General features: G+C 47.7%; 1 protein-coding gene across 1 annotated transcript; it reads right to left on the bottom strand.

Moving 5' to 3' along the window:
• Positions 1-1,524: 1,524 nt before the first annotated feature.
• LOC123443947 (metallothionein-like protein 2C) lies at positions 1,525-2,438 on the bottom strand. Its single transcript, XM_045120553.1, has 3 exons — positions 2,222-2,438; positions 2,003-2,077; positions 1,525-1,877 (listed from the first exon to the last, which is right to left on the bottom strand). The coding sequence occupies exons 1-3, from the start codon at positions 2,284-2,286 to the stop codon at positions 1,772-1,774; spliced, it is 246 nt and encodes an 81-aa protein (XP_044976488.1). The 5' UTR covers positions 2,287-2,438; the 3' UTR covers positions 1,525-1,771.
• Between the last annotated feature and the right edge of the window lie 10,929 nt (positions 2,439-13,367).

The raw sequence follows: 13,367 nt of genomic DNA, 5'->3' as shown, positions 1-13,367 counted from the left end.
GGTATTGCAGTGTCGTTTCTCTCTTGGGAACATCGATTGTGGAGCAACGCTGAAAGACAGAGGCAAGAGGTGGAGCGGCTTCGTCTTGCACGGAGCTTCGGTAGAGCTGTCAAGTCATGCTTGAACGACAGGTACCACGCGAGTCATGTCTGGTTGGGAGATGCTACGCACGACAGATCTTCCAGAGTCTTCGGGTCTGGACGGACGAGCGCAGGACAATGGCGCCGTTGGATGTCGTGATGGCGTCGACGGTTATCTCGACTCGCAAGGATGATGCCGATCTCTCTCCTAAAGATGGATCAGTGGTCCGATGATGATTGCGGCTTCTAAAACATGTGCATGCGGTGTGTGCTTTAGGTCTGCTACACGGGCTGTTGGTGCTGATACGTTATGTGGATGGATTGTCGATGACATCAGTTTTAGATATGGAGAGTGAGAGTACTTCACATTATCGAGTCTGTACGTATGAATGATGGCTTTGAATGAATTAATGTATATTCTTGTCAATCCTTTATGAAATAATTAATAAAGATAATTGCATGCATCGATTGATCCAAAGACCGGGGGTTTAACCTTCTTTCCAGAAAAGTACAGTTGTTAAAAAATGATTTAAGAAAAGCAAAATAATATTACTATTATTTTTGAGCGAGTGGCACCGCAGTGCTGTGCCACACCTCTTCCCCCTCCGGGGTTTTTCCAGCGCTACTGCTAAAACTTAGCTGTAACGCCTTAACAGTAGCGCTACCATCTGCGCTACTCGCATTGGTAAAACAAGCGCTGCTACTAAGGTTTCTCCTACTAGTGTCCGTCCCTCGGTCTTATGATTATGATTATACTTCCTTAGTTTTTAAATATAAGACCATTTAAAGATTTCACAATGAACTACGTACAAATATATATAGATATATTTTTAAATACATATTTATTTATTTTTCTTCCTATATAGTTCATGATATAATATCTAAAAGGTCCTATATTAAAAAAAACGGAGGGATGAAGAAAGAAAGCTCTCTCAGAAAGACTTTCCGTTGGCGTTTTGTTTGTTCTCGCAGAGTTAGGTTAGGCGTGCGTGTGCGACACCGCATGTGACCTCTACCTACGTACCTCGGCCTAGCTAGAGAGGCGTCGCCCTCCATCACCACCGTCCCTGCCCATGTCCTTATCCCAATCATCGCTGACTCAGCTAACTTGTCCTACTGCTCACCGCACTGCATGCACGTACGCCTACCTACCTAGCTCCTGCCCCCATCATCATCATCATCATCATCATCATCATCATCGTCCTCCTCCTGCGTCGCAACCGTCCACAACCAGCCTTCTCCCGTCATCTCTTCTCTCGTATACGTACGTACAATCGGTTCGTTCTCGCCATGCATTCACAGTTCATCAACATTGACTCCCACAAAGCAGACCCGTTCGTAGTTTTCCTGATCCGCTCTTAATTAGTTTTTCTGATGGTGAGTGCTCAAGTTTCTCTGTTTAGCAGAGGCGTTCAGATTCACAAGCTGTAGGGGAGCAGAGGCATACGGGATCAAAGCTGAGGCGCCATGTATATTTCGGATCGGAGGCATGAGGAAGGACACACTGGTCGAACGCTACACGCAGGGCATACAGAACTAACGAACACGACGGCGGTTTTATTTTATTCAGCGCGCGCGCATGCAGCGGCTACTGATGATACGATGGCGATGGTGATGGTGCTTGGTTGGTGTTGCTTGTCCTCCTCTCATCCTCGTGCTCGCCTCTGCCGGCCGGCCTCCCGGGCGCCGGCTCACTTGCAGCTGCAGCAGGAGCAGCCGCACGCGGTGCCGCACTTGCAGGTGGCGCAGTCGCAGCCGCCGGTCTCCCCGCCGGCCATCTCGAACCCGCCGGAGCTCCTGCACAAGCGCAACCAGGTCGACCCATCCGTCAGTCCAGTCAGTCAGCCAGTCAGAGAAGCATGCACGTTTTCATCAGTTAAACGAAAGAGCTGGTTAGTTGGTGCGGATGACGACGTACGTACCCCTTGTGGGAGGCGGTGGGCATGACCATGGCGGCGGCGCCGGCGGTGGCCTCAACGTCGGGGAACATCTTGCACCTACGTTCATTACACACACACACGCAAACGAGTCAGTGCCACTGCCACCACCTACGTACCCTCAACTTCCGAAACGATGGTTCGGTTCATGCGTCGTCGTCGTTCTATTATGTACTATGTAGCAGAGGAGAGCAGAGCACGTACCCGCCGCAGCCGGTGCCGCACTGGCAGCCGGCGCCGCACCCGCACTTGCCGCCGCAGCAAGACATGCTCCTTTCCTTGGTGGGCGGTGGCGAGGGAAGGAAAGCGATGTGCTGTGAGGAGTGAGGAGGCTGGTGTGCTTGCTTGGTGAGGAGGAAGAAGGCGGGGAGGGGGGCCTATAAATAGGCAGGGCGGGGGCGGCAAAGGACGGAGGGGAGCGCGCGGTGCCCCACCGCCCCCCACCACCTTTAATCGGGAACAAGAATCATCCATCATCACCGGGAAGACGACGGACGGCAGTACCGGCACGCATACGCCTTTGCCCGCCGTTGATCCGGCCACTGTAGGTAAATAAAGTTGGAGAGAAATTTAACTCGAAATAGATCTCCGCCGCTGGCTTTTCTCCGTGAATGAACCGCAACGGACGGCCGCAGGGCAGCGCACTCGGCTCCACAGCGACATGCACGCACGATCATCTTCGCCACCCTACATGAGTAGCACGAGCGGCACGCACCCACTAAAATTAGAGCATCCACGAGTGGCCCTCAAACCGGTCTCAAACGTTTACATGAATGGATCGGTCACTGGTCGCCTAAGAAAAATAATTTGCTTCGGCATCTCAAACCGTCCTCGACCAAATTTGAGGTAGAGATGAGACGGACCGGGCACCGCCCCGACCGACCTTCGGATCCCACACGAAATCTTTCGAAAACCCAACGGTCCGATGGCCGCTTTTCTGGGTAGGAGGGTGTGAACGCCGCTCCGGCTTGTCGTCCGAGGGTCAAAGTCCGACTGTTAAAACTGGATGATGACCCGGCTCTAGCCACATCCACTTTCTTCCCTTTTCATTACTAGAAAAGTGTTTACATGTGAACCTCAACTAATGACGGACACGGTGTGCTACCCGTCATAAATATTTTTGAAAACTAAGAGTGTCCGGTGGCAATAACTACCCGCCACCGGTATAAACTTCCGGACGAGCCTTGTTTGCCTAACTCAACAATGGTGAATATTACCTATCGCCCTTCACAGGTAGGTGATCGAGCAGCGGCGAGTTTTGCTAGCAACTGCCACTAGTTATCCTCGCGAGTTGTCCAGTTTTGATAGAACATTATTGTGGCGGGTGATAGTTACCACCCGTCACACCATGAGCACATTTTATCAACCCACCCGCACCCCCGTCATCGGTCCCCGCACTTTACGCACTCACTCTGACTCTGGCCGACGGATCTCACACCCAATGCCATTGTCGCCTCTGCCTTGTTGTCCTCTTCACCTGCTCCGTCGGCACAACTGTCATCATCGCCGCCACCGTCGGCCCCGTCGTCCCCTTTGCCGCCCTCATCAGCTATGTCGTCCACTTTGCCACCCCCCGCCATCGTCGCCATGGGATCCTGTACGATCTCGCAGTCCACTCCGTCATGCACACAAACGGCCGTGCCGCCACCAACATCCACCTTCATGGCCGCCACCCACATTGGTAGGGAAGCTAGAGTTAGAGTTAGGAGTAGGTGGGTTAGGGCTTATGACAAGGGTTTGTATATTGTAGATTATTGCTTGTGATTCGTATTTTGTCCTGTTACATTTTTTGTGTTGGTAGGGTTACAACTAATGTTTTAAACCATAGTTCATGCCCAAATTTTAATGTAGTGCTGTTGATAGTGTCAGATACATTATTTGTTTGTAGATTATAGGACCTTTTTTATTCGTATTCATAGATCGGAGGTCGTAGATTATAAGTACTTTCATATTCATAGGTTGTAGACCTTAGATTATAGGACCTTTCTTTACAGGGATTCATAATAAGTGCTAATGTTTTGCTGAGACGTTGATTTATTTTCGTTTCGCTAAATTTTTAGCACTTCATATGTCCATTTTAAAGTACAGGTCATGCACAAATTTTAATATAGTGTTGTTGATATTGTTAGGTACATTCTTTGTTCGTAGATTATATATATGACATTTCTTATTCATATTCGTAGATCATGGACCATATATTATAGGTACTTTCGTATTTAGGTCGTAGACGTTAGATTATAGGATCTTTCTTTATAGGGATTCATAATAACTGTTAATATTTTTGACGAAACGTTGGTTTATTTTTGTTTCGTTAAATTTCTAGCACTTCATATGTCCATTTTAAATCAGAGTAAATGCCCAGATTTTAATGTAATGCTGTTAAAACCAAGTCGTGCAGCTATTTAATGTTTTTTCTACGAGTAATACTTGCTTAGTCTGTTGATATTGTTAGCTACATTTTTTGTTCATGCGGGCAATTCTCACTCTAAATCCACATACTGAGATGAGAGTTGTTGTTTTCGGAGGAGAGGATACGGGACTGTTGTCGTAGGGGTCGTCCTTCCTCTCTATTCCTTTCTACTCCTCTGGGGTCGAAATGACATTGATTTTGTTGGAAATATGCCCTAGAGGCAATAATAAATTAGTTATTATTATATTTCTTTGTTCATGATAATCGTTTATTATCCATGCTATAATTGTATTGATTGGAAACACAGTGCATATGTGGATACATAGACAAAACACTATCCCTAGTAAGCCTCTAGTTGACTAGCTCGTTGATCAAAGATGGTCAAGGTTTCCTGACCATAGACAAGTGTTGTCACTTGATAACGGGATCACATCATTAGAAGAATCATGTGATGGACTAGACCCAAATTAATAGACGTAGCATGTTGATCGTGTCATTTTGTTGCTACTGTTTTCTGCGTGTCAAGTATTTGTTCCTATGACCATGAGATCATATAACTCACTGACACCGGAGGAATGCTTTGTGTATATCAAACATTGCAACGTAACTGGGTGACTATAAAGATGCTCTACAGGTATCTCCGAAGGTGTTCGTTGAGTTAGTATGGATCAAGACTGGGATTTGTCACTCCGTATGACGGAGAGGTATCTCGGGGCCCACTCGGTAATACAACATCACACACAAGCCTTGCAAGCAATGTGTGACGCCCTCGGCTTAATCGTACGCTAACCAAACACGCAAATGCGTACGATCAAACCCAAGGACTCACGGGAAGATACCACAACACAACTCTAGACACAAATAAAATAACATCAGCTTCATATTACAAGCCAGGGGCCTCGAGGGCTAGAATACGAAAGCTCGATAAACACACGAGTCAGCGGAAGCAACAAATATCTGAGTACAGACATAAAACAACATGGGGTGCCTTAGAGAAGGCTAGCACAAAAGATACAACGATCGAACGAGGCGAGGCCTCCTGCCTGGGAACCTTCTAACTACTCCTGATCATCAGCGGCCTCCACGTAGTAGTAGGCACCGTCGGGGTAGCAGTCGTCGGCGGCGGGGACCTCCATCTCCTGGGCTCCATCATCTGGTCGCAGCAAACGGATCAAAGGGACAAGGGGGGAGCAAGGCAGCGGTGAGTACTCATCCAAAGTACTCGCAAGTCTTACTTCAGAACTATTCTAAATATGCATCAGTATCAAAGAAGGGGGTTATATGTGGACTGACTGCAGCAATGCGAGAATAGAGAGAGAAGGCCTAGTCCTATCGAAGACTAGCATCTTCAGGGTCTTGCAGCAATAGACGAGAGTAGAACAGGGGGTAACACATTAATAGTCATATTGTTGCAGCAAATATTAAAGTGAGGTCACGCCTAAAGATCCTCCCTCGACTCCCTGCGAGGAAGCAATCCCGAGGCAAACTAATTCCAGTTAAGTAACAATTGTAGTTGTAAAAGATCAGGGCACAACTCCAAGTCGTCGTGTAACCGTGGACACGGCTATCCGAATAGTTAATTTTCATCCCTGCAGGGGTGCACCACATGTCCCGTCACGCTCGATAACACTCTGGCTGGACATACTTTTCTGGGTCCTGCCCGGCCTCGGAATATCGACACGTCACAGCCCCACCTAAGACTAATCAGAGAGGCCAGCCCGCCGGTCTAAATCCTAAGCACAAAGGGTTCGTGGGCCCAGTTCCCCTTCACGCTCCTGCACGTGGCGTGGGCGGCCGACGTCAGTCCTAGCATCCCTTAATCACAAGCGCGATGCATCTCGGGACCACTCGGGCGCGCGCCGCTACACTGCTGGCATCTGAAAAGCTTCGGTTGATACCGCGACGCCGAGTACCCATAATTCTTCCCGTAGCCGGTTAGTGCGAAAAGGTCTCCGACCAACCCAGATCAAATACCCAAATCCATTAGCATTTTAATTAGGCCACCAACACAATCTCACGGGAATCCACCCGTCTTACAACTAATCACCAATGATCCCAGTAACATGGTCGAGTAACTGTGTGGTTGTAACATCGGGGGGAATCCGAGGTATCACCCTCGTTGGACTCCGAACGATGTACCCGTCAAGGTGGGCTTAGAGGAATCACCCTCGGGGGTCCCACACTCGCGGGGTGGCACGACAGCGGCGTCATCGGGAATGGTGAAAGAGGAATCACCCTCGATAACCACGACCGACTAGCTATACTACAGAGATATCATCAGGAGTACTTAGTGAGGTGTCACCCTCGGTACCCGATAGTATCTCTGTAGCGTCGTACAACAAAGGGGGGGGGTGAATGTGTTGTGTCGGGTCTGGCTCGTCGATCAGAGATCGAGATTTGAAAACAAGCGGGGCAACTGAACTACGGGGTCAGAGGGGATGACTGCTCCAACTATGCTAAGCAGATTAAAGGTACAGGACTGAAAGTAGCAGTTCATCAAAAACAGGCTATGCAGCAGATATAGGAGCTAACTACAACAGTAGCAAAATACTAATGCAAGCAGTAGGAAGAAAGACATAGGTGATATAGGAATGATCAAGGCGAGTTTGCTTGCCTTGCTGCTCTGCGGCAAAGGACTGATCGGCAGGGTCGTAGATGTACCCGGCAGCAGCGTCAGTCTCGGGGTCTACCGGTAAGAAGAGGGGGAAGAAACAATAAATAATAGCACCGATGCAACACAAAGCATGACATGGCAAGATGCAGGCTAGACATGAGCTAACGCAGCAACATCCGTCATAGACGGGTCGGAAGAATATCTGATGATATTTTCCGGGTCTCGGGCTACTACCGGTTAAACTGGAAACGATGGAAAAGTTCCATGTCTGCTATGCTAGGGATGCGTGACAGACGAACGGGCCGTGTATCCGGGTTCGTCTCGTTTTGCTGATCAACTTTCATGTTGGAATTATTTCGATCTGACTTACGGATTATTTTATATTAATTTTCAAAGTTTTATTAATTATTTAGGAATTAAAAACAGATTTAGCTATTTTAATAAAATCCCATTATGACATCATCGCGATGTCATGCTGACATCAACATTTGACCGGTCAACTGACCAGCGGGTCCCGAACGTCATAGGCACAAGTTTTATTTAAGATTAAATATTATTTAATCAGATTAATTTAGTGGGGGACCCACGTGTCATACTCTAATTATTCTAATTAACTAATTTAACTAATATATCTATTTATTTAATAAAAACATTATTTTTATTTATTATTTTTAATTATCGCGTGGGGCCTCCCTGTCATAGACAGCGGTTGCATTGGCCCCACCGGTAAGTGGCCTAAGGCCATTTACTCATCTTTTTTTTATTAGATACCTAACCATGCAAATACCGTATTCCTCTAAATATCCATATACGTAAATACATACATCACATCTCATTCATACATACATACATACATACATACGCATCTAATACATCATTTGTTTTTTCTTTCTTTTCTCTCAAAACTCTCATCTCCCTCTCTGCTAACAGAGAGACACAGAACTCTCTCTGCTCCAACTCAACCTAGAAGAACATAAACTTCAATCCCTCCTACCGGAGTCTACCGTCGACGGATCGTGGCCTCGTTTGCCGGAACGGAACCGGGGCGGCGAGGAGAACGACATGGTGGGAGGAGCCCGAGGAGGGGCTCACCGACGATGACGAGACGGCCCGATGAAGCCGGAGTTCGCACGAAGGTGAAGGTGACGCGGTTCCGGTGAAGACGGGCGCTGGGAGGCCCGGTGGGGGAGGGGCTCGCCGGCGTGGTGAAGGGGCCGAGGGGGGCCGGTCTCCCTGCCCGGTCCCTCCTGGACCGAGCGGGAGGAAGGGGGCGCGACGGGGAGGGGGGGGGGCCCTCGGTGAGGAGAGGCAGGGGGGCCGCCGGCGGGATGGAGGGACGAGGTGGTGCTGCTGGCCGGCGCGGTGGAGGGGTGGGCTCGCCGGCCGGGAGAGGGGAGGGGCCGCCGAGGGAGGAGGAGGCCGTGAGGGGGGGGGCGCCGGGGGAGGAGGAGGCCGTGAGGGGGGGGGGGGCGGCGGGAGGAGGAGGCCGTGGGGGGGCTCGCCGGCCGGGAGGAGGGATCTGGGGGCGACGGGAGTTACGGGAGAGGAGGGCGTGGCGACGTGGGAGAGGAGGGGGATCTGGCGTCGTGGGAGGGAGAGAGTCACGGGAGGGAGGGAGTTACGGGAGGTGGGAGGGAGTGTGTCGGTGGGGGTGGGGCCGAGGGGGAGCGTGGGGGGGAGCTGGCGGCGCTCGGTGGGAGGAGGGAGTAGCGAGGGGGTGTGGCCTGCCGCCAGGGGGCTCTAGGGTTTGGGTGGGGGCGCGGGTGGGCTGGCCAGTTGGGCCTTTTGGCCCAGCTCGGCCACGGGGTGGGGGGGTTGCTTTTTTTTCTTTCTTTTACTATTTGATTTTTCTTTTTAAACACTTTCTTTTATTATACTTTCTTTTACAATTTATTATACATACCTTTAATTCCCTCTTTCATATACATATTCTTTTAATATTTGAAATGAACTTATAAAGTACCTTTTCTTTTGCTTTCTAATTTTGAATCCGGATAGGCTCGAATAAACGCGGGTCTGAGATGGAAATTCGATGACGTGGCATCATTAGCGGTTGATCACTGTAGCTTAATTACAATAATTACTGTTGCAAAAGTCGAGGATGTCACACAATGTGACTTAGTGTAACTTGCGGCATCTTGTATTACGGAACGAGTAAAGAGACTTGCCGGTAAACGAGATTGAAATAGGTATGCGGATACTCACGATCGAATCTCAGGCAAGTAACATACCGAAGGACAAAGGGAATGACATACAAGATTATATGAATCCTTGGCACCGAGGTTCAAAGGACAAGATCTTTGTAGAATATGTAGGATCCAATATGGGCATCCAGGTCCCGCTATTGGATATTGACCGAGGAGTCTCTCGGGTCATGTCTACATAGTTCTCGAACCCGCAGGATCTGCACACTTAAGGTTCGACGTTGTTTTATGCGTATTTGAGTTATATGGTTGGTTACCGAATGTTGTTCGGAGTCCCAGATGAGATCACGGATGTCACGAGGGTTTCCGGAATGGTCCGGAAACGAAGATTGATATATAGGATGACCTCATTTGGTTACCGGAAGGTTTTCGTGCATTACCGGAAAAGTTTCGGGCTCATCGGTAGTGTACTTGGAGTGCCGGGAGGGGTGCCGGGGACCATCAGGAGGGGTGTTACGCCCCAAGGGGTCTCATGGGCTATGGGAAGAGATAAACCAGCCCCTAGTGGGCTGGAATAAGTTCCCACTAAATCCCATAAGGTTTGAGAAGGAAAAAACACAAGGTGGAAAGAGTTTCCAAGTGGGAAGGTGGAATCCTACTCCAAGTAGGATTGGAGTAGGACTCCCCCACCTCCAATTTCGGCCAAACCTTTAGGTTTTGAGGCTGCCTCCTCCCCTCCCTCCCTCCTATATATAGTGGGGTTCTAGGGCTGATTTGAGACAACTTTTGCCACGGCAGCCCGACCACATACCTCCACGGTTTTACATCTAGATCGCGTTTCTGTGGAGCTCGGGCGGAGCCCTGCTGAGATTAGATCACCACCAACCTCCGGATCGCCGTCACGCTGCCGGAGAACTCATCTACCTCTCCGTCTCTCTTGCTGGATCAAGAAGGCCGAGATCATCGTCGAGCTGTACGTGTGCTGAACGCGGAGGTGCCATCCGTTCGGCACTAGATCGGAGCGGATCGTGGGACGGTTCGTGGGGCGGTTCGCGGGGCGGATCGAGGGACGTGAGGACGTTCCAATACATCAACCGCGTTTCTTAATGCTTCTGCTGTGTGATCTACAAGGGTACGTAGATCGGAAATCCCCTCTCGTAGATGGACATCACCATGATAGGTCTTCGTGCGCGTAGGAATTTTTTTGTTTCCCATGCGACGTTCCCCAACAGTGGCATCATGAGCTAGGTTCATGCGTAGATGTCTTCTCGAGTAGAACACAAAAGTTTTTGTGGGCGGTGATGTGCGTTTTGCTGCCCTCCTTAGTCTTTTCTTGATTCCGCGGTATTGTTGGATCGAAGCGGCTCGGACCGACATTACTCGTACGCTTACGAGAGACTAGTTTCATCGCTACGAGTAACTCCGTTGCTCAAAGATGACTGGCGGGTGTCAGTTTCTCCAACTTTAGTTGAATCGGAATTGACTGAGGAGGTCCTTGAATGAGGTTAAATAGCAATTCATATATCTCCGTTGTGGTGTTTACGTAAGTAAGATGCGATCCTACTAGATACCCATGGTCACCACGTATAACATGCAACAACAAAATTAGAGGACGTCTAACTTGTTTTTGCAGGGTATGCTTGTGATGTGATATGGCCAACGATGTGATGTGATATATTGGATGTATGAGATGATCATGTTGTAATAGTTAATATCGACTTGCACGTCGATGATACGGCAACCGGCAGGAGCCATAGGGTTATCTTTAAACTAACGTTTGTGCTTGCAGATGCGTTTACTATATTGCTAGGACGTAGCTTTAGTAGTAATAGCATGAGTAGCACGACAACCCCGATGGCGACACGTTGATGGAGATCATGGTGTGATGCCGGTGGCAAGAAGATCGTGTCGGTGCTTTGGTGATGGAGATCAAGAAGCGCATCATGATGGCCATATCATGTCACTTATGAATTGCATGTGATGTTAATCCTTTTTGCACCTTATCTTGCTTAGAACGACGGTAGCATTATGAGGTGATCTCTCACTAAAATTTCAAGACGAAATTGTGTTCTCCCCGACTGTGCACCGTTGCGACAGTTCTTCGTTTCGAGAGACCACGTGATGATCGGGTGTGATAGACTCTACGTTCACATACAACGGGTGCAAAACAGTTGCACACGCAGAACACTCGGGTTAAGCTTGACGAGCCTATCATGTGCAGACATGGCCTCGGAACACATGAGACCGAAAGGTCGAGCATGAATCGTATAGTTGATATGATTAGCATAGAGATGCTTAGCACTGAAACTATTCTCGACTCACGTGATGGTCGGACTTGAGATAGTGGATTTGGATCATGTACCACTCAAATGACTAGAGAGATGTACTTTTTGAGTGGGAGTTCTTAAGTAATATGATTAATTGAACTAATTGTCATGAACATAGTCTAATGGTATTTGCGAATTACGATGTAGCTTGCGCTATAGCTCTACTGTTTTTATATGTTCCTAGAGGAAATTTAGTTGAAAGTTGATAGTAGCAAACTTTGAAGAGGATTGTCCTCATTGCTGCGCAGAAGGCTTATGTCCTTAATGCACCACTCGGTGTGCTGCACCTCGAGCGTCGTCTGTAGATGCTGTGAACATCCGACATACACGTTTCTGATGACTACACGATAGTTCAGTGCAAAATACTTAATGGCTTAGAAGCAAGGCACCGAAGACATTTTGAAACGTCACGGAACATAAGTGATGTTCTAAAGAGATGAAATTGTGATTTCATGCTCGTGCCCTTGTTGAGAGGTACGAGACCTCCGACAAGATTCTTTGTCCACAAAGTAAAGGAGAAAAGCTCAATCGTTGAGCGTGTGCTCAGATTGTCTGAGTACGGCAATCACTTGAATCAAGTGGGAGTTAATCTTCCAGATGAGATAGTGATGGTTCTCCAAAGTCACTGCCACCAAGCTGTGAGAGCTTCGTGATGAACTATAACATATCAAGGATAGATACAATGATCCTTGAGCGATTCGCGATGTTTGACACTTCGAAAGTAGAAATCAAGAAGGAGCATCAATAGTTGATGGTTTGTAAAACCACTAAGTTTCAAGAAAGGCAAGGGCTAGAAGGGATACTTCGTGAAACGGCAAAACAGTTGCTACACTAATGAAGAGACCCAAGATTAAACCCAAACCCGAGACTAAGTGCTTCTGTAATGAGGGGAACAATCACTGAGGTGGAGCAACTCTAGATACTTGGTAGATACGAAGGCTGGCAAAAGTCGAAGGAAGTATATTTGATATACATGATGTTGATGTGTACTTTACTAGTACTCCTAGTAGCATGAGGGTATTGGATACCGGTTCGGTTGCTAAGTGATTAGTAACACGAAATGAAAGCTACGCCATAAACGGAGACTAGCTAAAGGCGAGGTGACGATACGTGTTGGAAGTGTTTCCAAGGTTGATATGATCAAACGTCGCATGCTCCCTCTACCATCGGGATTGGTGTTAAACCTAAATAATTGTTATTTGGTGCTTGCGTTAAGCATGAACATGACTGGATCGTGTTTATTGCAATACGATTATTCATTTAAAGAGAATAATGGTTACTCTATTTTCTTGAAAAATCACCTTCAATGGTTTATTGGATCTCGATCGTAGTGTTACACATGTTCATGATATTGGTGCCAAAAGATACGAGGTAATGATGATAGTACCACTTACTTGTGGCACTGCCGCTTAAGTTATGTTGGTATAAATTGCATGAAGAGGCTCCATGCTGATGGATCTTTATACTCACTTGATTTTGAATCACTAGTGACATGCAAATCATACCAGGCCTTGTTTTCATTGAGATGAAATAAGATAGTAACTTGTTGGAAGTGATACATTTTGATGTATGCAGTCCAATGGGTGCTGAGGCACGCAGTGGATATCATTATGTCCTTACTTCAATGACGATTTGAGTAGATACTAGAGTATTTGCTTAATGAATCACAAGTCTGAAATATTGAAAAGTTCAATTCTGTTTCGGAGTGAAGTTCGTCGTAACAAGAGGATAAACTGTCTACGATATGATCATAGAAATGAATATCTGAGTTACGAGTTTTGGTACGCAGTTAAGACAATGTGGAAATTGTTTCACGGTTCATGCCACCTAGAACATCATAGTGTGATGATGTGTC

This window comes from Hordeum vulgare, chromosome 1H (assembly GCF_904849725.1).
Source record: "Hordeum vulgare subsp. vulgare chromosome 1H, MorexV3_pseudomolecules_assembly, whole genome shotgun sequence".
Classification (NCBI taxonomy): Eukaryota; Viridiplantae; Streptophyta; class Magnoliopsida; order Poales; family Poaceae; genus Hordeum; species Hordeum vulgare.
The sequence above is the reverse complement of the archived record's forward strand: the minus strand, read 5'-3'. Positions and strand labels throughout refer to the sequence as shown.

Bases quoted from the DNA above. Each gene is read 5' to 3' on its own strand.
- LOC123443947 (XM_045120553.1), bottom strand. From the start codon at position 2,286: ATGTCTTGCTGCGGCGGCAAGTGCGGGTGCGGCGCCGGCTGCCAGTGC. The intron at 2,078-2,221 runs GTACGTGCTCTG...TAATGAACGTAG, and splicing joins TGCGGCACCGGCTGCGGCGG to GTGCAAGATGTTCCCCGACG. The intron at 1,878-2,002 runs GTACGTACGTCG...GCGCTTGTGCAG, and splicing joins CCCACCGCCTCCCACAAGGG to GAGCTCCGGCGGGTTCGAGA.